At 39.5% G+C, this 25,467-nt stretch overlaps 1 protein-coding gene across 1 annotated transcript in view; it reads left to right on the plus strand.

Moving 5' to 3' along the window:
* Positions 1-25,467, plus strand: part of STMN2 (stathmin 2) — a 39,977-nt gene that overhangs the window by 9,630 nt on the left and 4,880 nt on the right. Inside the window, exons 2-3 of the mRNA XM_033061745.1 lie at positions 15,967-16,062; positions 16,683-16,855. Of these exons, the coding sequence (XP_032917636.1) occupies positions 15,967-16,062; positions 16,683-16,855 (269 nt within the window). The remainder of the gene's footprint in view (positions 1-15,966; positions 16,063-16,682; positions 16,856-25,467) is intronic.

Here is a 25,467-nt window from a genome sequence, read left to right on the forward strand (position 1 = left end):
CTTCTAAGCACTTATATAATTAGAATTTCCAAGATTAAATAAAAATTAAGGAAAACTATTGTGGAAACAGAATATTATATCAGATGGACCCCAGTCTGTCCCTGAACTGCACCTCTACTGTTTTTATAGTCTTTTAATGTTATTTGCATGTAGGGGAAAGTCTGAGATAGCAATTAGGAAAATTTCTATTTGAGATGACTCTCAGTGTTCTTCTGGACAATCTACCATCCTAATCAGTTTCCTGTTTACTCCATCCCTCTGACCTACTCATTTCCAGCCTCATCCATTTCCTTGGTACGCTTTCCCTGATTTTCTTAACCTAGTTTAGCTCTCTAGTTGGTCAAGTGTTGCCCTCATTCTTGATCCAGTTTCAGTCATCCTACTATTCCCTGACTGACTTTACCTGCTTGGTTTTACATTTTTTTAATTATTCTTTTTATTTTATTTTTATTTTTCTACTCTTGGCAATTACTTTCACGATGCAGATTCAGCTCTCATCTCTTTACACAGCCACTTCATTCTTTTAGTCCTTCACACTTCTGTGAGGCCAGAAGGGGAGGAATTGAGACCAGAGTTGTTTCCTCTGTTTTTTTCCACTTTCCAGTGCTCCTCTGGTCCATAACATCACTCTCAGCCCATGTGGAATCAGAATCCAGCACAAAGTGGCTTAGAGAAACTGGCTGTAAAGCTTGGATTTGTATCTCTCAGACAAGGCTGAAAGCTGAAATCCAGTATTTCACGGATTTATTCCATGGTAGGCCTGGCCAGATTTTTCAAATGAAGAATGATTCCCTGGCACAAAGCACTAGAACCTTTCAAACAAGTGCAATAATCACTTGCTTAGTTTACCCACATGCATGTATTTTTCCCTAGCCATCTTCATGGAAATAGTGACATGTTTTTAGCTAAAAACTTTTCCAAAATTCAGCAAGAAGCAGCCTTCCAGCCAAGAAAACTGTAGACCAAATTGCAGACCAAATGTAGTTTAAATGTGATGTTTAGTGGAACGACATATTTTCTAATGCAGTGGAAAAAACAAAGTTTCACAAAGTGGGAAATAGCAATGGCTGATGGTGTTGCACATTTAAGTGGCTGAGACATGCAAAGGAACACCTGACAGTCTTGGCAGAATTAGATACTAAACCAGTGGAAATCTGTGGGTGAAGTGGATCGTGTTGATTTGTATCTGATGAACCTACTTTTCCCCCTTTAAATCTCCCAAAGCATCAACCTAGGAGGAAACATCTCTTTTATTATTTTAAAAAATCATGTAAGAGCCAGCTACACTTAAAAAAAAAAAAACAGGAGAATTTTATTTTTCAGAAAAAGAATCTTCTTTTTATACTGGAAAAATAACTTGCTCATATAATGGAAGAAACAGAACAGGCTGTTACAAATTGACATTTGTGGATACCTAACTCCTGCTACTTTTAGAACATATTAAAATTTCGATGGACAATCCAGTTCTGGAAGTTTGATAAGTCTGTTACAAAGGACAGGCTGAACAATAATTCTGATTTACTGTTAAGGGCAGATTGTTGATGCTGGTGCACAGAACCCTGAAAATCTTACTAGTGCAGCATCATTTTTTTTTATTCTAAATGAGACAAACATCCTTACAGCAACAATCAGTGGAGCATCTCTGCAGGGGTCAGCTCTTCATGTGGTTAATTTAGTAGCAGAGCAGTGTCTCTGAATTCATCAAGGTTTTCTTCTCAGTGGAGGCTGGTATTGCAGTAAAAATAGAGAGACACAGGCAGAGACAACTGCAGCGATAGAGATAGACTGACAGAGCAAATGTACTCCCAAAACTTTCAGTAATATTTCAGGATGGGGAAAATATCACTAAATTTAAAAACAATAAAAAAGAAGGAAGGAGAAGAAAAAGATGAAAAAGAGAGGTTGGTCATGAAAGACTTAATTGGGAGCACTCACATTCCCAAAAGTCCATATAAATTGTTATAGCACAGACACTTATGCATTAATTTTACATCTTCAAAAATCAAGATGCTTCTATTATGCAAATATGAGCAAAACTATTTAAAACACAGGTCACTTCATTGCAAGCAGTGGCTCTAGTTCTAGTTTTATTGTAGCATCAATTATAATAAAAGTATCTCACCAGCAAACGTTCCCTCTCAGCCAATTTAATCAATTCTGAATAATGTACTAATTTCTTTGCACTATCAGTGTGGTTTCCAAGAAGAGTTGTCGTTCTTTATCTTTCTTTTTTTTTTTTCTTGTCAATTTTATACATCTTCTGGTTAGCATACTCAATAATATTTATAATCTATGCCCAACCATAATAGATTTTACATGCTGTTGAGAGGTATCGTTATTTTCATTATGGAAGCAATCAAATGTTTGCATATATGCGTAAAGTCATGCAGTATGCAATATTAGAAGTATAAATCTGTTAATTAGTAGTAATAACTGCATAGATTGTTTAGGTAAAGATCACATAGAGAACTCTGAAAGCCACTGAGTGACAGTTGTTTGTCATATGGAAGGGTTTGGTTCCGTCATTTCATTAATTTGAGCACCTTGCAGTGTCTCTTAAGCCACCTCTCTGCCCAATCATCCCTCACCTCCCTGATAGCCCTCCACTTGTTCCTCCATATCACTCTTAAACTGGGGGATCCAAGACTGGATGTAGTACTTCAGGTGCACCTTCAGCCAGTGGTGAATCCAACCTCTCCTGCTGATTCACACACACCTCTGCTTCTTCTCTCTGTCTTCCAAACCTGAACGTTTAAAGACTGAAGAAATAGCAAGGAAAAAAAACCAACCAAACTCTCCCTTGTGAGACTTTTGGTGCCAACCTACACATGCTGAATTCATTTCTGCAAACTTATTTTTTTTTAAAAAGTCCCTTTCCCAGTATCCATTCCTACATTCCTATTTTGGTTCTCACACTTCATCCTTCAGCACTGACAGTTATGGGTTTAAGAACCCATCATCTGAAACCTCGCTTGGCCATTTGTACTTTTTTTGGACTGTGGAGAAGGCTAACAGAAAATTATCCTATCCTTTTCAATGTTGTAAAAATAGATACCCACACTAGCCCCAGTTTCTATATTTGGTGACCTGCCAAAAGATACTTCTCCTAGTCATTCTGCTGCCCACTTGTTAGCAGAAAACACCAAGTGAAAAGATAAGTTTTACAGAATCTGCTTTGTATCAGCATGGTTGATGAGGGAGTTGCTGTCATTTTTGCTTACTCTGTGCAGTGCTTTCTAAGTCCTTCAAAACCTGAAGACATTATTTTTGAATCAAAGGATTTCTCCAAAGATAAACATGCCTTTGATAGGCTTCCTACATTTTAAGTTAGGGATTACATTTCTCTAAACCGAGAAGTTTAGTCCTTTGTAATATCTCATAATTAAATGCAGCCCCTTACTCCCACATATATCCCACTGAGTAGACTTAAAATTGTATAAAAATATTTACATTATATAGTCTTCGTTATGAAAAAGGGGTATTAAGCCACACATTGTAAAGCATCAGAGTAACACAGTTACCATTATCTAATCTCCTTGGGTTTAAAGCAAAATCTTCCACAATTATGAGTTATGTAGACAGGCAAAATCTAATATCAAACACTTTTATATGGAAACTAAGAAGTTATTTACTAGGAGCTTGTTTTGTTCTGGCATTCAAATTTAAAATAGTACTGTTAATTAACACAATTATAATGTGTGTGCCATTGTATTATTGCAAGGATTGGAATTCTTCCTTTGTAAGTAATTTACTTACATGTGGCATTTGCAATTGTGTGCAGAAAGCAAACTTTATAAAGAAAATGCCTTTATTCAGACTGATGAGACATTATTTTAAAATGTCCCACAAAAATAAAAATTCCCATTCAAAACCCAGAAGTAAATTGTTTTTTCCAGACTGCCTCCTTTCATTGTCTGTTGCATTTTGACATTTAGTCGGTAGTCATGGCAGCCAGTAAGAATGATTGTGTAGCATAAAGATGCAGCTACACTTATTTGGCTTAGGGTTAAGCACATTAAATACATGGGAATTGCTCAAAATCAACCAATGAACTTACACAAATAAAGCTTTATATACATATATATGTATATACATGTATGTATGTGTATGTATATATGCAAATATATATTTTCATATGTGTATATATTTTTTTATATGTGCATGTATATACATGCAAACACATATATACTTTTTTATGTATAGATATATATATAAACAAACTAATTAATTATTCTATGAGTTTGGTTTTCAGACCCTATAAAATGTGTTTTCTAGTCTATAGGGAATGATTAGTTTAGAAAGATACCATCTACAGCCCGCACAGTAGCATATTTTCTCTTAAGTGGATTCTCCTGATATTTATAGTGTGGAAATAACTGCAATAGGTTTTGCACTCACTGCAATGACTCAACAAGCAAGGAATGCATTTAATTATTGGAATGCAAAGATTGAGAGTTCAACCCTACCTGAAATCGTAACTACATTTATATCATATCATATAAACATAAAATTCTACTTAGCTGATTGTGCTGCTTCTTTTTTTTCTTTTTGTCTAGAAAAAAAAAAAAAGAGGTACCTTGCAATTTATTTGGCTTATTGTTCTGAGCCTCAAGACACAGCTGAATAATATTTTGGCCTTCATCAGTTCAAAGCAAAATTTTGAAAATACTGGAAGACATTAAAAGTATCTATACTTTGGAATGGTACAGGTTAATGAAGGTTGTGTTTAAAAGACCTATATGAGTTATAAAAATGTCATATTTTATATTCAGAGCTACAGTTCTGTTAAAACCATGTGCGTATCTGAGCCATAAAAATGGCAAGAACCAGCCTGTCTGTTAATGGAACTGTCACTGTAGCAATCTCTGTTCCCTTGACTGAGGTACTCCACAGCAGCTGAATGATGAAAACAGAAAAAATTTAATTCCTTACCCATTCTTTCATAATTGCTTGCTTTTCCTGAACCATTTTGGGCCATTCCTTTCCTTGATGCTGTATCAATGGCTTGCTTTCAGAACATGTGGGTAGTTCTGCTAAAATTTGCTTTCCTGGAGGAGCTCAGTATGAACAATTTGACTGTAATCTCAGCACAGAGACGAGGGGAGGGATTTCATCACATAATACCAGATACAAGTCCAGAAAGGATCTGCTGTGTCCAGAAGAAAGGAAACAGTAGCAGAACTCCTCTTTCCATCACCAAGACTGGCAATATCAAGGTTATGTCATTAGTCTGCCAGCATGATAAAAAACAGATGGCTTGGAATAAAATGGCACTGAGTGTCAGGGTGGTGCATGGCCAAAGTGATGCACGACCAGGGAGTGTTTGTCGAGCCAACATAAAGGAATAAGGATGATGCAAATTTAAGCCTCCGAAGACATCACCAGGAAAAACTAAATAAATGCCGCTGTTCCAAACACATGTGGATGACAGTGAGATTCAGTGAGATAAAAGTAACGCTGGCAGCTCTCTCCCACCCTGCTCTAGTAACCCAGTCTTACCGTGTGGAACAGAACCCGTAGCGTGATTCATACCTTGGGGAGAGGCTGTTTGATCACAGTAGGCTGCGTGACTAAACCACTGCAATTCTATTTCATATATTTGATTTGCATCCTCCCTCAAGGGGCTGTTTCACCAGCCAGCACCTGTATTGCCTGCAGCACTTACAAAGAGGTGTCACTTATACAGAATTCAGGAGAGCTCTGTTCCCCAAGGAACCTTACTACAGAATAGATCGTGACCCAAAGCATTATTTTTCTCATGGGGTGGGTCACTCCTTCCCTCAGCATCCCTTGCCTCTTTTCCTACACCATAAGCTCTTTGGCATGGGGTGTTAGCATCTGACTCATTTTTACAGAAAGTAGTGCAGATCTCAGCTGGGCCCCCGCGTCCTCCCACAAAGCCATGAGGAGATGACCTTAAGAGCATACTGGGAGGTAGCAGCCAGCCCTGATAGCCTAGCCCTGGGCGTTCTGCTGGGTTCTCTGCTTGGGGCACCAGAGGAGATTGGAGTACACAACACAAGGACTCACTTCCCACCAGTGCTGGGTTCAGCACCAAGCTGCAGACACGCTGCTGCTGTGGTGGCTGAAGGCAGCATGCTGCTGAGGGAAAGTGGGCTGCTGCAGGCTTGGCAGCTTCCAATCTGTAACTCAGTTCTCCCCACACTTAGAAAGACACTGAAGAAGTTTCAGCTCCTTTGTATGTCCTTCCCTGGTGCTTCAGCCACCAGCATGGCTCCAGAACCAAACCAAGCACCACAGGAAACAGCTCAGGGAGTTCCTGAGTACTACACATCCATTTTTGAGGGAAGGATCAGCAATTTGGGGTTCTCCTATTGCAGGCAAGTCCAGCAGCAAACTCCACTATGCTGATGTTATGGAAAGCAAGTATGGTTGGTAGCCCCCATCTCACAATGCTGAGACAAAATAACCTGCATACAACAAGTCTGGGGTGGTTGTGTTGAGAAGAGTCTGAAAATCCTTCTGCATTCCTGGCCTTCAGACATGTATATCAGGACTCCTGAAAACACTGCTTTTTAGCCTGCATGTAGATGGACATTATAGTTCAGTGGTGCCTACCAGGAGGGATCTTCAAAGCCATGTTAATAGAAACTTTGGGGTGAAATATCTGGCTTTTTACGCCATTTTATATGTATTTCTGCCTCAGAAGTGTAAAAGAGATAAATGTCTTTGTGTCCTGGTGAAAGGGTATGTCACAACCCTTCAGGCATACCATGCAAAGGAAATACATTACACACCAGGAGCTCTAAATCATGGTAGGCAAATCTACCCATTCAGAAACTCCAGAGCTCAAGGTTTTGTTTCTTAAATCATTCATATAAGACTCTAAGTGATAGATCAGGAGATAGGGATTTTTCTTGAGAATGGGAAAATTTGTGATATAATCAAACCCAGAACAATACATGGAGAATCCTTACTACTACTCTAGCAGGACTTGTCAGCTAAAAGTAAAACATTTCTCTGTAAGGCATGACAGAGCCAAGCTAGCTGCAATGCCAATCAAAGGAAACTGTTTGCCCCAGCTGCAGGTATGCATCAAAACCATCAAAACCAAGTTCTCAGGTAAGGTGAGCAAAATAAGGAAGGTTATTTCCTCCTGCTGTTGCTGCTTTCCTCCTAGTGCTTGTTGAGTTTTTCTATCCAGTCCACATTCAGGAAAATTACTTTGGTTCAAATCATCCCATAGCTGAATTTCCACAGTCTTTTTTACTTCCAATGAATACAGGAGACAGTGGATAGCAGAATGGTTCCTGGCTGAGGTTGCTTTAAACATTTTCAACTTTTGATGTTTGCATGACTTTCACACTTACATGGTAATTAGAAACTATCTGTGTCTCTGGTGGTCTCTTATGAAGGTAGATGTGAGGTCAGCATCTTAAACATCAGTGTCCTGCCAAATAATCTGAATAACAGAGTTTGAACCTCTGGCTGCACAAAAATTAAAGCTGTGTTCAGTTAACCAGCAGGAAATAAAGCTGTCTTAGGACTACTGCAGCCTTTAAGTTCATTCTTCACTCTTCATCCTCCCCATTGTTTTCAAAGTCTGTTTTAGTAACTTACATCCTTTCCTACAGAGGAAAGCTCTATGGGAAGAAAACTGGGGCAAGGCAGAAGGGATGTAGAGGTACAGAGGGAAATATGGTGAAGGGATGCCTTGTAAAGGCAAAGCAGACCTTAAAGAAGTCTGTGTTTTTCCCCTGTGGAAAAAAAAAACACCTCAGAAATTTTTGTTTTTACCTTGTTTGAAGTTCTCTTAAGTTCAAATGAATTTCAAGAGGACCACAGTTCTCTACACGTGTACTGGCTCCTTTGCCTTCCCCTCAGTCCCAGAGGAGTTTTGGAGCTGGGCTGCCAAGGGCTTCTTCATGCCAGCATGGTGCATGGGCTCTGCGCAGGGGTGGCTCAGGAGGGAGTGCAGCACCTGCCTCTGCACTGCTGTGGAGCAGGTTCTGCAGAGCTGAAGGAGGAGCTAGCCCACGGCTTTCCTTTCTTGTCTTCCCATGTTTCCACCAGCAGGCAGTGTGGTGAGGCTGTGAGACCCCAAGAGCACCAACAGGCTCTGAACAGGCTCATGGCTGCTGCATTCCTTCCACACCAGAAGGAAACGTGTGTGTTTCCATTTCAGTGACTAGAAAGCCCAATGTGACCCGACAAAGCATCTGCATTAGTGTTTGTTTTGAGCAATCATGACAAAGTTGTTGTTTTTTTCAAAGTCCAAAAACTCCTTACATCAAAATCTCATTTTGGAAATGGGTTTGCATTAGCATGGCAAAGAAGTCCCATTAGCTCATGTCACAGATGACTGTGATGGTCAGGGTTCAGTAAATGGGTTTTCTCATTCTTTCAGCAGTGACAATTACATACGTTGAAATAATGCAAAATAGTAACTTTACATTAAACATTCTGACATGATAAAGTGAGCAAAAACATTTGACTCTAGATACACACAATAAATAAAACCACAGACATGGTACCTGAAGTAGTCCAAAAAGCCATAGTCATGATCAATTATAGATAAGGTTGTAAAATTAGGAACAACTTTTATTGACACTTACGCCACTCTCCAATCAGCACATTTGCACCTATTTTTATCCCTGCACTAGAGGTTCAAGAAAACCACTACTGGACAGTCTTTCCATAAGCAAACAGCTTCTTGTGTATTCCACGGGATGGGTTTTCCAGCCAGATCCTGTGCTGTCACCTGAATTATGCTATGGAAATGGTATGGCAGGCCTTGCACTCGAGGACAGGGTTCATTGGTACAATCTGACACAGCCTTTCTTATTAAGCTGAAGGTCAGATCTGTTCCTTGCATATTTTTTTGTGTGTGTATTTGAAGAACTGATGCTACAGTGATCCCTGATTTCATGGTCACTCTGTGCTTTTATGAATGACACTAATGCTTGATTCCCTCCCAAGCAATTTTAAAGACTTTTGTTAAAAGGATCCCATGTTGGAGAGAATAAAATAAAAACATTCCCAAAGGTTATAAAAATTAATGCCTAAAACTTATTTTTCAAACTCCCCGTTGCCACAGTCAGAGTTGTCCCAAGTTTTTCCTTTCTGGTTTTCTGGTAGGAAATTCTAGAGTCATGGTTGACAGAGGAAACCCACTGATTAACTTTTTTTAACTTGTTTTCTGTTTCTTGTTACTTTTTCATAGTACCTACTTATTCTATTGTCTAGATATAGAAATATCAAAAAAAAAAAATCAGGGACAGGGAACCTAACCAAAACTCTATTCTCTCTCTATCTTAAACTGCAGTATATTAAGAGTGCAATGTTAAAGGCTCAGTCCCCAAAGAATGGCCCCAGGTGAGTGGGAATCCTGTGCCACCTTTCCCTACAGTGAAGCAGATGAGCACTGCAGAGCATTAAAGAGTCCCTAAGCTATAAAGCAACTTTATTTTTGTTGGGAAAACTGGAAAAGCACACATATACCTAAGGCTGTGACATGGATTCAATCTAACACTCTGGTGAGCAGTGTTTTCCATACATAGAGTAACAAAATAAGCCCCACCTATATGAGCCACCAAAATGAGATGCCACTCATGGCTGAGCATTAGGGATGGATAAGATACATTTGCTGCAGGGAATTTTGCTTTCATTCCCTCCATCACTGATTACTCCATAAGCCTATAAACATCCTTAGGCTTCCTTACAGTGAAGATAGATTTGCTGATCTTAAGACAACCTAATTTGTTTAATTTAAGACATCTGAATGGGGCCATCATTCTCTGGTAGTGCTAATCTCTCCCTTGACTAAAAAGTAAGCTTTCATGATTTCTGCAAAGTAGCTCTCTTAAATAATGGCCAGCATTAATTAAAGTGAATGCCAGGCTGATAGATCTCAGACATGCCAAGAACTAAATGATACCTAGAATGTATACTACTCATGCCCCATCTTGAATTTTAATTCTCCCAGTCTCATGTGCTTGTCTCAGTACCAGCCCACCACTTTAGCAGCGCTCATCATGTAGCTTTCTTCAAATACCTCACCAGCTATGGGGAAATAGCACAGTTGGGAGTATGTAATGTCATCTTGTTTGGCAGAAAAGGATGCAGCACATTACTAAAATGGATTAGTAAAAAAAAATTGTGAATTACTGGTCAACAGAGTGTGGCTGTTGGTGTTCACAAACTTATATGACTTAAAGCCTTGCCTTGACAAACCAAAAGCTCTAGCACCCCAGAGGGAGCATTACCAAAATTACATTTGTAGCAAACCTCATTGTCAATAACATCCATCAGAAATCCACATGAAGGATGGGTGTGATAGGTGTTTTCTATCTGTGAGGCGTGCTTAATGTCACACCTTAATCTTACACATTAATGCTTCGGTGTCTTCCAGAGGAGAAAACTAAGCAGAATTTCAGTTCAGTCTCAGAAAAGCAATTGTCACATAGGTTCCTGGCAAGGGAGCACAGGGCTGAGCTGTGTTATGGGTTGCACATTCTGACCATGAGCAATATGCCAATTTCCTTTTCCTTCCAGGTGTACAGAACTTCAAGACTAGTTGGCGAAGTGGTATTTGAAATGTCAGAATACATTAACATTAGAAATTAATATACTTAATGTATACATATTAATGTATGTGATTAATATATATACATATTAATGTGTGTGTAAAATGCATTTCTTATATGTGGACTGGATTCAATAAGGCAAAAATAATCAACACATTTGCCTTCATCAAATGTTAATTATAAGTAACATTTACACTTTTCTCTCTCTCTTCATGTGTTAAAAATAGTCTTGCTTATGAATAATGGTCTCTGCTGTGACACAGCAATCTGTCTGAGCTGTGTTTTGCCAAGGAACAAAATGTGACCCAAATTGCCCATGGCCCATCAGTCAGGACAGATTTCCATTTTACAGTGTAAACTGTAAAAAATTCCTCATAGCTATTGGATAACAGATGAGAACAGATATGAAGTGTTTGGCAGTGCTTTCCTTAACCTTCCTATTTCTCCCAGAAGCAAAGAAGTGGCTGCTAACTTCTAATGGCAGCCTTAGCACTCTGCCTGAGCAGCTTCATTCATTCATTGGGCAAGTGAGCTGCAGGACTGGCAATGGACTACTTTTCTGCCATTAGCAGAGGAATGTAGGATATATCTGAATAAACATACTGTTTGAGATCTACCATTAGCAGAGGAATGTGGAATATATCTGAATAAACATACTTTTTGAGATCTGCCATTAACAGAGGAATGTAGGATATATTTGAATAAACATACTGTTTGAGAACAGTAGAGCATTTTCAAAGAGGATCATCAAAACACCCCAGCTGACCACACTTTGGTTCACACATCAGAGCAATCTGGGAACACAAATTAGTTTAGTTGATAGGTACTGAAACTGGAACGTGTGTATTAGGAGCATGTCTACTATGGCCCAGGCTCTCATGGTTATTTAGACCATGGGACTAGATTAGCCTAAAACAAAGATCCCCAAAATTATACAACATGGGCGTGAAATCCTTAGAATTGTTACCCTTCAAAGATCCAGTCCTGCTGTCCTTCCCTTCTTGCCTCATGCAGTTGTAGAATTGGGGCTCCTGAAAGGCCCCTGATCTTACCTGGACCAGCAAGCAGAGCCCACAAAGGTAGAGCATGAATGTTCACCCAACAAGGGATATTCACCCAACAGTTTGACAGTTTCTGAATAAAGCTGTTGAAAATAATGCCAGAATGTTGAGGAAAGGGTGAGGTTGGCTTAAAACAATAATATTAAGGTACGTTTGAAACTTGTTCAGGAAAAAAAAAAATCAAGCTTTCTTGAGTTTCCAGGCTGCCAGAGTTCATTCTTTTCTGAAGCTATCAAGGATTTAGGGGCATTTGATAGTATTTCTAAGGCTTTCTCCGCAACTCTGAATATGAGGGGTTTATTCTTAAAAGGTAGATGAGGTTCTGGAACAATCACACAGTTTCAGAATTTAAGACCTATGAGTACAAGTGTATTCACAGCAAAACTACAAGAAATGCTAATACTGAATTCTCTTCTGGTTTTAGCAAAAATCAGTGTTCTTAATGCATATAAACATTTAGATCTTGCTGCATGTAACAAAAAAGATTCTGTTGCTGTCTTTTGTCAACATTGTTCTTGCCTAGCAATTTCCCTATCAAAACTTTTGTAGCATTGCCATCACCATCCTTTACTCTCCTTCATTTAACTTGCACAGTTAATGGAATGATATGTAACCTACTCAACTGCACAAGGAGGGATATGATTAGCAAGCCAGTGGAAACACATTTGGAATATAAACTTCATTTCAATCACTGCTTGTCTTCAGGGGTTTTGGAAAGCTCCACTATGAGGCAGGTAATTTTTGTGCCTCTTTCAGGTTCCACAAGGGGTCCTGTGCAGATTGCACAAATACTCTGCTCTTGGTTGTCTGGTCTATGTGTGCTGCCTTCTAAACAGAAAAACTTCTCGAGATAACTGGCTTCCATTGCTAAAACACTAACCCTTGGGATTTGGGAAAGTACAGTTGCCTCCCTGACTAACCTGTGGGACATGGACCAGCCGCTTTAATCAGACCACCAACTGGACTAACATTACTGCTTTCAGCTTTTTAATGTGTTCTAAGGAAGTATTTAAGAAAAGGAGAGCGGAACAAAGCAGGGCTCCAGGTGCTCAGAGCTGAGCCTGATCAAGGGGGACGTGTCATCACGATGTTGATGCTGGACACCAGAGGAGGTGTGTGCCTCTTCAGGTCCTTTGACACCCTCAGCCCTAAGTCTACAACAGGAAAACCAGTGTTTGCCACCAGGGAAGGTTGTCTGGTTCCCAGGGCTGCAGAAGCCTCCAAAACTTCTGTGAGTATTCAAGCCAGGGTCCAGCTATGTTTGAAGGAGTCTCTAGGGCAAGTGCAGACTAAATCAATACCACAGGGAAAAAAAAGGAAAAAAAAAAAAAGGTAATTCTTGCAAAGAATACAAAGTCATCCTAATTCTGCCAGTGGCCAGAATGAATTGAGACAATGATTTTGCCAGCATGCTTTCAGTGCAGCTATTGCACTGAAGAGAGCTGAGCATGTTCTTATCTTTCTCCTGCTGTGTTTTGCAGATGGCAAGCTGGGGAAAAAAACACCTTTCTGTAATAATTTTAAGTGCTGTTAGGAAGCAAAGCATATTCAATATCAAGCAAAGATAAAAAATATTAACAAAGGCCCCAAAAGGCAAGATTCCTACAATGCTGCTTTGTAGTCCTTTTCTAAAAAGGTATTTCAAGGTATACATTTTAGCAGTGATTCAGCAGATCTTGTACAAGATTCTGCCTGTATTATCAATGGCCATGTCTTTATCACACAACAGTGTCCATTTTCTCTGTGTTTAGCAACCTGCCAGGGTTAGATGTGCATCCACTCCACAACCTTGCTGCTGGGGAGGATGTAATTCCAGTGTTTTGGGCATCTGACTGGGCAAGTCCTCCTGAAAGAAAAAAAGCACACCTGTGTGTGCTTGTTAGATGGAGGTCTAAGTGAACAATTTATTATGTTTATCATTATTCATAATTCAACATACATCAGATGGACATGATTTTTCTCTTCAGAAGATTTTCAAGTTATTCTTTGCAAGTTGGTAGTTAGGTTTCAAACCAAAATTTTGTCAAGATCAAGTTTTCATGGCAGCCTGAGTTCACAAAAAGCAAAGTCTTCAGTACTCTCTTAACCTCAAATCCTTTCCTTGACCAATGGTTTCTGAAAAGCTGTATCTCCTTTAGATCAGTTATTCAAGGTACATTATTAGAGGCTTTTCTGCAATGCCTAATTAAGTTACAGTAATTTCACAATTATAGGCCACACCATTTTTACTAAAATTTTGGTCTGACCCCAAAGTGCAGCTTATATATGGACAAAGAACGAAAAGTTGCTGTTTTAGTTTCGAGGACAGGTGTCTGCTGAGAAAGGCAGGAGCTTCTCTTTGAAATGGAGAATGTAAACGCCCTCCCCCCAAATTATTATAATTTTGAAATCAAGGGGCTCTCAGGCAAAGATATGGGAATTAGGAATAACAGTTCTTTTCTAGGGAAATTAAAATAGAAATACAGTACTACAAAGAAACAAACTCCAAACCCTGACAAAGTCAGAGTACAACCTGACACCCCGTCAGGCAGGGTGTTGGCAGCAGTCCCATTAAATGGTGGCTGCATCCTCCTGCAGTGACAGATGTGATTCTGTTGGAGCAGTGCTCCTGTACAAGGTGCAGTTTCCCTCTAAAGGTCCAGTGGTGATGTGGAGAAATCCGTTTTTCCTCTGGAGTCCAGTGGAGAAAGGGGCTCCCTTAGTGTCCCAAAACCTCTGTTTTTATCTTGGTAAGAAATGTTGGGCTCTTTCCCCTGGCTGGAGCAACTTCCAATGGGATGCAGTAATTTTGTCAGTCACACAGTGGGACTCAATGGGCCATTAGCAGAAAATGACTGGCTGGAGGAAGGATGGGTTGTGAAAAGATAAAGAACAATGCCCCGCCTGGTTTCAGTGGATGGCCCATTAGCAGAATATCTCCCGCAGAGATAAAGATCACTGCCCCCCTCAACAGATGGTGATAGAATGGATATCTTTTATCACACTCTGTATTGTAACAAGGCAGTTGCCGACACCCGGACATGCGGTTTATAATCAGGTGCGGCTTCTAATCGTGAAATTACTGTAACTAATACTTTACTGGCAGCTAGAAATTTTTTCTTGAACCATGGATTATTCAAATACCATCACACTGAGCAGCATTGAAAGGCTCTCAAGCCCTTATCAATCTCAGGTTTCTTTCTGAGTAGGAAAAACAAAATCAAAAACCGCAAGAGCATCCATGAGAGAGGCTGATTGAGAATGTCGTCTGTATCCACAGTTTGAAGATCAAAGGACCATCTGATTTTCCTTTAGCAACAACAAGGGCTAATTTGGTCTAATCTGTTAAGTACAATACTTTGAGCCACATATAATTTAAGCCATGTTTTCACATGATGACAGCAAATGAGTATCTGCCTCTGTAGATATGATTTCTATAATAACAGAAGATGAATTTTGAAGCACCCTGCCTTAACATTATCCATGCATTATGGAGTGTGGGCAGTGGGCAGGATATTGCCCCAGGACCCAGCAGAGCCAACTCTAATCTGGGCTCTGTCATTAGCTTGCCAAGTGACCAAGTACAAGACTGTTTTCTTACTTACAAGCAATTAGGAAGGGTGAACACAGGCACACTGCATAGTGATTATGTATTGGTATCACCATTTTTAGACCAGAGCCTCCTCTGTTCATGACTGGGGCATTATAAAGTCAGCAAGGTAGCACCATAAAGATAAATTACAAGGGTATTAATTGCATCAGCTAATATAGACTAGACCTGAGTGTGAAAGCCACATATTTTGACCAGTAAGTGGGGAAGGAAAAGCTTTGTTTCAGGTAGTAAAGCATATTAAGGACATTATGCAAATGATTTGATAAATGTATCCTCATTTTTTGTTTTATTTTTAATTCTCTGGATGACATTTTCATTTGTAAGGTAATGTCTTTAGTATCTGCCTATGGCAATATATAGCCAGCTTTTCCTGGCTGTTCTCAATTGCATTTGGATGCATCAAAGGAACTGTAAGAGCTTCATGTCTCTCCACCTGCCAGGGGAGAGTGGAGTCATGGCACTCTTCCAAAGCTAAATGCATTTCCTGGTAGCCAGATTCACTTTCTGTAAACCAGAGAGCATTGCATTATGCCCAAGGCTGAGGTCATGTAGAGGACCAGGAGCCATCTCTGCAGTTCTGAGGATCTCATTTGTGATTTGATAAAGGTTCAACATTGAGATGAAATAGTTGAAAGCAAATATTCTAGAGAAATCTGCCAGGTGGGTGATGAGTAGGTTTTCTGGTCCCCAGCCACTCATTTCAGATAGAGATTCACTAAGGAGGAGCTGGGGAAGTGAAGCGTGCTAACAAGATCTCTCTTTTCAGCTTACAAGGAAAAGATGAAGGAGCTGTCCATGCTCTCGCTGATCTGCTCCTGTTTTTACCCAGAACCTCGCAACATGAACATCTATAAATATGATGGTGAGTGCTGTTTACTGGAAATCATCCTGCAGGTCAGAAAGTGTGCTAGTGCTGGGAAACCACTCAGTTCACCTCCTAGTCCATAGTGTTGAGTGGTGGATATTTTGCTGATTTAACAATATAATTGCTGGTTTGGGCTATTACGTTCTATAGAGTGTGCAGTACCCGTGATGCTGGCTATTATTCCTAAAAGGAATTAACTAATGTTAGTCCTTTCATACTGAGCTGTTCTTTCCTTACTCCACATTTGAGAATTACAGCTCTTCATAGCTGGCACAATTCCCAAGAAAATGAAGAAAAGATGAAAGCCTGCTTAAAAAATTAATCAGCTTGGGCACTCAGGGGGTGCAAAATGGCACAGAACCCCAATAAGCTTCCAAAATTGCTGTAAATTTTTATCTTTATGAAATTAAGGTATAATTAAACTATTACAGATAAAATGGAATGTACTCCCGAGAACAGTTTTCAGCCCATAATCTGCCATTGGATTTTAAATGCCCAAGGCAAAGATGCTAAATCATTTGTCTGTGCTTGTGGTCCTACTCTGATATCAGTGCTGCTTCTCCCCTCAATCCTGCTGGTGTATTGAAGGACTTACAATTTCCCCCCTTATTGTGCAGACATGGAAGTGAAACAAATCAACAAACGTGCCTCTGGCCAGGCATTTGAACTGATCCTAAAGCCACCATCTCCAGTCTCAGAAGCACCACGAACTTTAGCTTCTCCAAAGAAGAAAGAGCTCTCTCTTGAGGAGATCCAGAAAAAGCTGGAGGCCGCAGAGGAGAGGAGAAAGGTATCTTTCCTTTAAAAAAAATGCCAGTAGTTAGACATGATTTAGTGTACAGAATAGCAGTTGAGTTTCCTATCCATTTGTGTGTTTCCCATTGTCATCACTGACTCATGGTAGCCTACATCATCCATGTGTTTCTAGAAATTAATGAGTTTTCTTTCAGCAGCTTGCAAACAAGCCTCACTGTTTCAATGCTGGGCAAGCACACATCACAAAATAGACAGAGGGGCCAAGTGGATTCAAATGCACTTGCTTACTCTGTGAACATAATTAAGTGGTTCATTCAGGGCATCTGTAATAGTTACTCAAAACCAGGGCAATTATTGTGTCTGAGTTTGAGAGGTAGATCTGCAATTTAAGCAGATCCTCTCTGGGCTACCAGATCTTGACTCCTTGTCGTGTCCATGGAAATACAGGGTCTGCATAAGAGAGCTAAAATGTCTTAATTATGCAGTACAGAGAAACACCCTGAATTGAGTGAGTTTGGATCATTCACACACACTTGAATGAAGAGACTGGTACAGCACAGATGCTAAGAGGCATTTATAACAGTTTCAGTAGTGATGGAAATAGGCATTCTAGGGTTTTCCACAAAGTCTTCCCCTCTTTATGGTCCTACCCATAACGGTAAAGCTCTGTTTCATAATCACTAAGTTTGCCACATAGCATTTGGAAGAGTTGTTACACCTTTTTCACAAAGGCAGCTGGAAATACCCATTAACTGCTTATTTGGCTTTCATCATGACTGACGTATTGCAGAGGTCTTCATTTTCTCTGTCAGAACTAAATCAGGTTGCTTTTCCTTTTTACTTTTTACAAAGAAAAAAAGACAAACTCCAGATCAGATAAGTCAGAAGATGACAATGAGACACTCACCATAGCCAGTCTGAATTGCCTGTCTGGAAATTGTCGGTGTTCCATATATGCCCAGCATTTATGCTGTGTTGCACCATTTCAGAAAAAGTAATGAGTGGCTGCAATGACCACAGAAAAATCAAAATTGTAATATATTGTTCTGGTTAATTAATGGATTTTTTGCTGACACACAAAAGGAGAGAGACAAAGGATTTAGGATCTTAGGATTTTCTGTGTCCTTCACCGAGGAGATCAATGTTATTGTGGGGCAAATCAGTTTGCACAGTTAAATAGGATCCCCCTGGTACCTGCCTGTGGAGTCCATGGCAGAGGGTTTCTGAAAATGAAACGAGCTTACATGTCTCTTAAGCCTTTTATTTATATTTTAAATAATGTGATTTCTTGCTAAAACTGCTCTTAACAGAACTTTTCCTGATGTCATCAAAAACGTATACAGAAGTTCAGGGACAGCACGTGTGCCACAGACAGCACATAGATCAGATCCAGGAAAAGCAATTCCATTCTCTTTTGTTCCTGTCAGACGAGATCAGGATGACTGCCAAGAACCTCAAGGGAATGATTACTCTGGTGTGGTTTGTTATGCTGCAGTCAGTAGATCTGGATTACTGACAGGTCTTTAAAACCTGGCACCCAGTTTGGATTTGCAGTGAAACCTGACTGTTCTGGACCTCACTAATTTGAACAATTCATCCAGATGAGAACTGCAGTGTTGCTGCTTTTGTCATTTTTGCTGGCTTGCTGACAATGGCTCTGTGGTTCTAGCCCACACTCATTAGCACTATCACTTCTTTCAAACAAATATTTCTGCCAGAGCATTCGTCTCAGTAAGAGGACATGACTGTGTATCAAAGGAATTTCCATTTGCACTAGCACCTGATGAGAAGGGTGAGGTCTCACTCACTCAAGTTGATATTCCCCAAAAACTCAGTCCATGAAGTTCCTCTGTGCCAAGTAAAAATGCTTCAGTAAGGATACAGAAAAAGAATGAAATGGCAGCATTTAAAAAGCCTGATATTATGCATATACTTGGTGAAAAATACAAATTGAATGTTTCAGAGATTTCATTCCATTGAATCATTACTGTTCATTTCTTCCTAAAGAAAAACTCATTATGGAATAGATAGGTAATCAGTGATAGCAATACAGACACCTGCCATTTCTTCCCCTTGATACTATATTCATTTTGAATGAACATATAAATGAGTTATTTTAATAGACAAGATCCTGCGCATTAACATTGCAGCAAAAACTGTTGGGAAAGGAACAAAGAACAGAGAAAAATGTTTCTTTACATCACTGTTAAAATCCCTGGTGTTCTCACATCTCAACTATTGGCTTCTCTTTTGCCCTAAAAATGAGCATAGTACAGAGAAGGATAAAAAAGCAATTAGAGGAACAGAAGATCTTCCATAAGAAGATAAATTAAACACTCCACTTTCAGCTTGGAAAGAGACAACAGATGTAAGATAAGGTAGAAGTCTACAAAGTCATGAATGGTAATGAGAAGATGAATAGGAACAATTATATTCTATTTCACACAATCCAAGGGGGACAAAATACTCAAGGAAATCATCAGACAGCAATTTCAAAAAGGAATCATCTTTTCATTAATTGTTTATTCAAGGTATATTTGTTATCACAAACTGTTTAGAGGTTATTGAAATATTGTTTAGTTAAAAAATATAATAGCAAAATTGATAGAGCACTCCCTTATAGGAAATTATTATATGATGGAACTTGTGACTCAGAAAATATGGAACTTGCTGACTGATGACAGATAGAGAGATTTTCCTAACTTCATCTAGAGTTTCCCTCAGCATCTTCTTCCACTTTCTGCTGCTAGACAAATCAGGAAGACTTTTTCTAAAAGCCAGCATGGCTGTTATTATCATACTTTTCAATCTATGTACAAAGCTGTCAGGCATGGCCATTCTAGATCATGTCCTTCCAGCACAGTTCTAATTAAAATCAAGTATAACTAATGGATGAGAGTTGCCTTTTTGGGAAAAAAAATCACTAATGAATTTTACACTGCTTAGGAAGTAGGTTCTGTTCTGTTAATTAGGCAGTGTTCATTAAGAAATTTTCAAACTCATGAGAACATCTAGAGTAATACATGCACTTCAGCAGTCCTCTGCTTAGGCTTTTTCCAGTTTGTTATTCCTCTTTATTTCCTTGTCAGCTTTTACAAGACTCCTCTTTCCTTTTCTCCCCTTTTTTCTCTACCTCACCTGACAGTCGTGACCTCACACTCTCAGAGAGTTTCACCTGAGGCGTTTTTAATTTTTTGCATTACACAACAAAGCTCATTTAGGCTAGTTACAGATTTGTCCTTTCCATTTATAGAATCCTCTTTACAGCATGTCATTACTCTCTCTTTTTTTTTCTTTTTTTTTGGCATATGTGTGCTATATTTTCCTACCTTGATGGATAATCAGAAAGATCTTTTCATCCTTCTCAGTTAAGAAATTAGAGCACTGTGACACTGTATGCAGCAGAAGCTTTTCTTACAGAATATTTAATATTTATCATTTTTTACGCATTGGCCTTGAATGTTCAGCTGTTAATATTGGTGGTGTACAGACTTCAAGGGGCAAATGTCAAATTACATGTTTTTATTGCCTATGTATAATTTACTTACTAGCATTAAAAAAAAAAGAAACACTAAAGGGATGTGCGTTTCTACTAGACTATAGATTACAGGAGAGAAACTATATGTAATTAAATCCTTTTAATGGCTTTGTATTGGGATGAAACTGAATCAGGCTTATCCCTAGAGCTTAGTGTGACAAAGAATGCAGGAAAACAGTAATATTTTTTTGAACTTTCATGCTGTTGGCTTTAGACTTACAGCTTCATGAGTTTTTAATGGTGTTGCAATGAAGTGCCACAAGACAAGCCTTCTGTGCAGCCTGGGCTGGGCTCACTGTGCTCCCTACAGCAGCAGCCAGCCCAGGGCTCCTCTGCCAGCACCAGGAGCATCAGTGCTGGGCTTCAGCATCCAGCTCACTGCCCCTGTGAGCCAGCCCCACAGCCTGCCCAGAGACAGCTCCTGGTGCTCTCAATCCATCTCTGCTTTGGCCAGCCCTGCTGTACTGCTCTGTGCAGGAGGCTGGTGGGGAAAGGGCTTTGCCAAGGCAGGGAAGGTGGCAGAGCTGGGGGACAAGTGTTCCTCCCTGGACATTGCATGGCACCTACAAAACTGTTGCTCCAGGTGACAGGGGGAGAAGGGATGTGCACCTTCCCTGTCAAAAGTCGAGCTTTCTTCTTCCTTCTCACATCTGTTACCCTTTCCCACCAAATTTTAAGGTGAGAAGGATGGAAATGAGGATAGGCAGTGCCCAAGACATATTTTTCCTGTCTTGCCCATCCATTGATGTCCCTTTCTATTGCTGCTGGCCCTCAGCTGTGCTTCTGTGGAGAAGTAATAGAGCATGAAGCAGTTTTCCATGTAAAGGTCCCAGTAATAGATGTAATCAGCACCAGAAACAGATGTTTCTGTCACATTTTGATTTACACCATAGTGAGTCTATACACAGTGGTTCACTCCTAAGTAACCAAAGATAGCCAAAACTCAAAGAAGCTTCACAGTGCCTCACCCAAAAGCACATGTTAGCCTATGGAATATGTGCCTGTGGGAAGATGTTTGCTCCCAGCAAGGAGAGGATTTGGTGTTAGGCACCAGCCTCTGTCTCGGAGCACATGGAGCCATGAGCTTACATCCAGTGCTGGCATTCTCTCCTCTCTCTGCCTTGGGCCCTGCCACTAATGAACAACCATAAGACAATTTGACATTGATCTTCATTAACCTGATAATGCTAGACCTCAACCTGTATCAGACCATGAGGACAGAGGGCTCAGGTGGCACTTCTTGTTCACCCCCACAGGTCACAACCATGAGAGCAGCATTTTTGTGCCAGTTGAGGAAGAGAAACTGAGTTTTCTTGAATCACAACATGGATGGGCTCTTTTTATTCTTTACTCCACATCCCAAAGGTTGTTTGGCAGACCATACAAAAATAAATTTAAAAAGGAGATCTTCACCTAAATTTAAGCAAAATTTTTCATCATCTAGTTTCACTAGAATCAGAGCTTCACCCATAGTTACAGATCACGTCTCTGACTCTCCTGCCTCATGGCTGTTTCTGAGAGAAGTCTAATTTGACATCATTCCCATGCTTTTAATGGAAAAATCCCAGCCTCAGCTCCTTCCCCTGAAAACATCAGTACTTCAAATCAGCATACCAAGGCTTCACCTTGGCATTAACATTGCAGTAGGAGCCTTTCCTCCTGTCATCACAATCTGCTCCATTAATAGTACCTCTTAGATACACGCTATATTGAGGAATACCAACATTATTGCACTCCTTCTGAACAACTGTGTTGTAAAAAAACCCAATCAGTGAACAAATGTGTTGTGAAAGAGGAGCACTCATGACTGGCAGTGTGTCTCAGACACCCTAGTGAGTAAAGGTACTGATGTCTGAGGTTGAATGCATTCAAGCCAAAATTCCCAGCTTAAAAGCAGTTGTCTGAATCCATTTCTTGTTTAAGAGCAATAAAGGATTACTTTTATCTCCATATCAATCACTTCAATATTTGGATATATCTGTCAAACAAAGATAGATAGATGTGAGAAAATAAAGCACCTCTTACTCAGATAAGGAGAATTTTCTTCCTGTGAGTAATAATTAAACACTCTATCTCCAAAGCCAGTTTCCATAACTTATTTTGCTCATGATGTGAGTATTTAGTAGTCTGCATCTATCTCTGGCCAGCTAGGTAACAGATGTGGGTTCCTTTTGAGCCACACACCTCTGAAAATTGAAAACATGCATATGATCCATTAAAAATATGACATGAACATCACAGGCATTTCCCTGCAGTTTTAGCACATCGGTATGTTTTTTGGAGCAAAGGTATTTGTACCAGGAATATTTCCCAATATTTTTTTATTCCTCAATATTTCAATATTAACAAAGAAACATTTTTGTTTCTCCACATTATTTTACAGCCTTTCAGTACCTTACAGGAGCTTGTAAAATGGAGGGAAAGTGATTTTTTTTCCAAGCACAGATAGTGATATAACAAGGAATAATGGTTTTAACTAAAAGAGGGAAGATTTAAATTAGATGGTAGGAGAAAGTTCTTTAATGTGTGGGTGGTATGGCAGTGACACAGGTTGCTCAGAGAAGTTATGGGTGTCCCATCCTTTGAAGTGCCCCAGATCAGGTTGGATGGGGCTTTGCACAACCTGGTCTAGTGGAAGATGTACCTGCCTATAGCAGGGAATGATTTTTAAGGTCCATTCCAATCCAAGACAGGCTATGATTCTTTGATTCGATGATGAAACATTAGATGATGCAGCTGGAGTTGTTGGAGTTATGCCTTGATATATTTAAGAAGTCTTCTTAATAGTCCCTTTTGAATATTGTTTTTTGTTTTCTCCACCATGTTTTCATGTTTTTATCTCCTTATTAGTCTTATCTTTCATCCCATTTACAGCCTTTTTTTTTTTCATTTTCTCACTCCATCTGTATAAGAAACATCATAAACAGTTTACAACTATGTTGGAACTATCAAAGATTTGAAAATATCTTTTCCAACACTTAAAACAGTGTTGAAAATAAAAACTTCCTATGTGTATTGGAATCCTGCATCACTGTGGAACTGTGTGCATCCAAACACAGCAATTTAAAAGCCAATACAAATAAGAAAGGGAGTCTATTAATCCGAGTTCCCCTGGGTATCCATGGTCATTCATTTACCCATTTCTGGATGTGTAGTAGACTTTGTACAGACAGGGTGGCCAAGTTCTATTGCCAAATGGGTTGGAAACAGAAAATCATTTGACAATCCAGCACAAACACACAGCAGCCGCCTTCCAGAATTGTCGTGAGGGGATTTCAGAATGGTCTGAACACCAGGGAAACAGGCAGACTGACAGCTGGGCTACAACACCAGTAGAGAAGGGACATCAGCCTAAATGAGACTCTGCCCTGTGGGTGTTTTGTGGCAGGGAGAAGGGTTCCTTGATTTGGAACCAGTCCTGGGTACTGGTGATTTTCCTCTCTCAAAATTCGTCACAATATGCCATTAAAGACATAATGTAAAGGAAAATCCCATTAGGGGTTTACAGTTCCTCAGTTCCTGAGGCCTGGTTCAGCTCTCAAGCAGTCTCTTACTGGTGCCAACACAATTTGCATCCAGTAAATACTGAATTAGAAAATAAGGATTTTCTTCATTACTATGAATTAGAGGACAAATTACTTTTGAATGTACTGTCTGCCAACATACCATCCAGAAATGTGTGTACTTTGATATGAAGCTCTAATTTTTCACTGTTCTCCAGGATTTACGATAAAAAAGTCTTTCCAGAAGGCAAAGGGTTTGAATGGAAAAAAACAAATCTTGAAAAATGGGCAAGTGTCTCAAAGTCTCAAAGGCATTTTGCTACCTCCATTGAAAGCAAATGCTCTTTTAAAAAATGCTTCTTATATGAATAGTCCAAATCTTACTTTTCATTAGTGCATGGCTATGTCCTTGAAAATTGTTTTGCAAATCTGGAAAGGTCTGATTTTATAACACATTATATATGCATATTTAAACACCATTAAATGTTAGCCTTTCAAATTAACAAGTCACTTCTGAAATGTTTCATGGGAAAGGACATTACAATTAGTCTAATCGTATGTTTTCTATTCAAAGTCCCCACAGGAAGAGAAGTGGTTTGTCAGATTATCCATCACTTTTCGATCATTTAAGCAAAGGGTTCACAAAATTCATACCAGCAAGCAAAATTTAATGATCATCACTTTTCCAAAAGTAGACAAAAGATTGCCATTGAGTATTAAATTAAACAGAAAATGCAGAATAACTTCAGAAGCACTGGTCGAACTGGGCCACTCAGGTTTGTCCACAAGTGGACAAGAGAAAATGAGATGAAAATGAGAATGAGAGATTATTTCAGTTCTAAGTATTTCAGTTTTATATTGCATCAGATCTTTTAAAACAACTTTTTTACATAGTAAAATAACCTAATGTTAAGAACTGATAAATGCTAAGTATCTGAAATCAAACATTCTATTTCAAAATAAACTACTTTTATTGTATTATTATTTTTAAATTTATATTTTTATTAAATTTATGGGGCTTTTATAATTTTTTAATGGCTCTATAAAATTCCTTCTTTGCCCAGCTCTTCTTGTATTTGGCTCATCCTTCTTCCACACTCCACCTGTTAAACTCCCTCTGCTTTTGGCTTCATCTGTCTGAGGGGTTTTGTTCCTGTTTGCAACATCTGTCATCTGGCACAACAGAGTCCAAGACATGAAAAATGTCGTAAGGGAGGGAAGAGCCAGGAAGAGTCTCTGGGAGGTACCAGCCTTTCCAGGAGACCATTCCTACCAGCCAGTGCTCCAGAGATCACTTTGAGAAATGAGCCTGTACCTGCAGCCAGGGCAGAGGTGAAACACATTAGGTGATAAGGATGGATGGAAGTGGCTCTCTCCTATGATCTAAAGCAAGCCACTACAGCCTTTCAGAGCCAGATGTGTTTTACTCCAACATCTTGCTGCAAGATGTTCTGCTTGGCCTTTGCAGCCTTTTCTAGAATCTGCTTAATTTGCCTTGTCAATGCGTTTGGCTTCATGCATATCTTACTTTAATTAAAATACTTGTTTTCTCCTAGTTGAGCCTTGCTCATATAAAAAATTGCAGCCTTTTTCAGTCCATTTAAA

Source organism: Catharus ustulatus, chromosome 1 (genome assembly GCF_009819885.2).
Source record: "Catharus ustulatus isolate bCatUst1 chromosome 1, bCatUst1.pri.v2, whole genome shotgun sequence".
In the NCBI taxonomy this organism is placed as follows: Eukaryota; Metazoa; Chordata; class Aves; order Passeriformes; family Turdidae; genus Catharus; species Catharus ustulatus.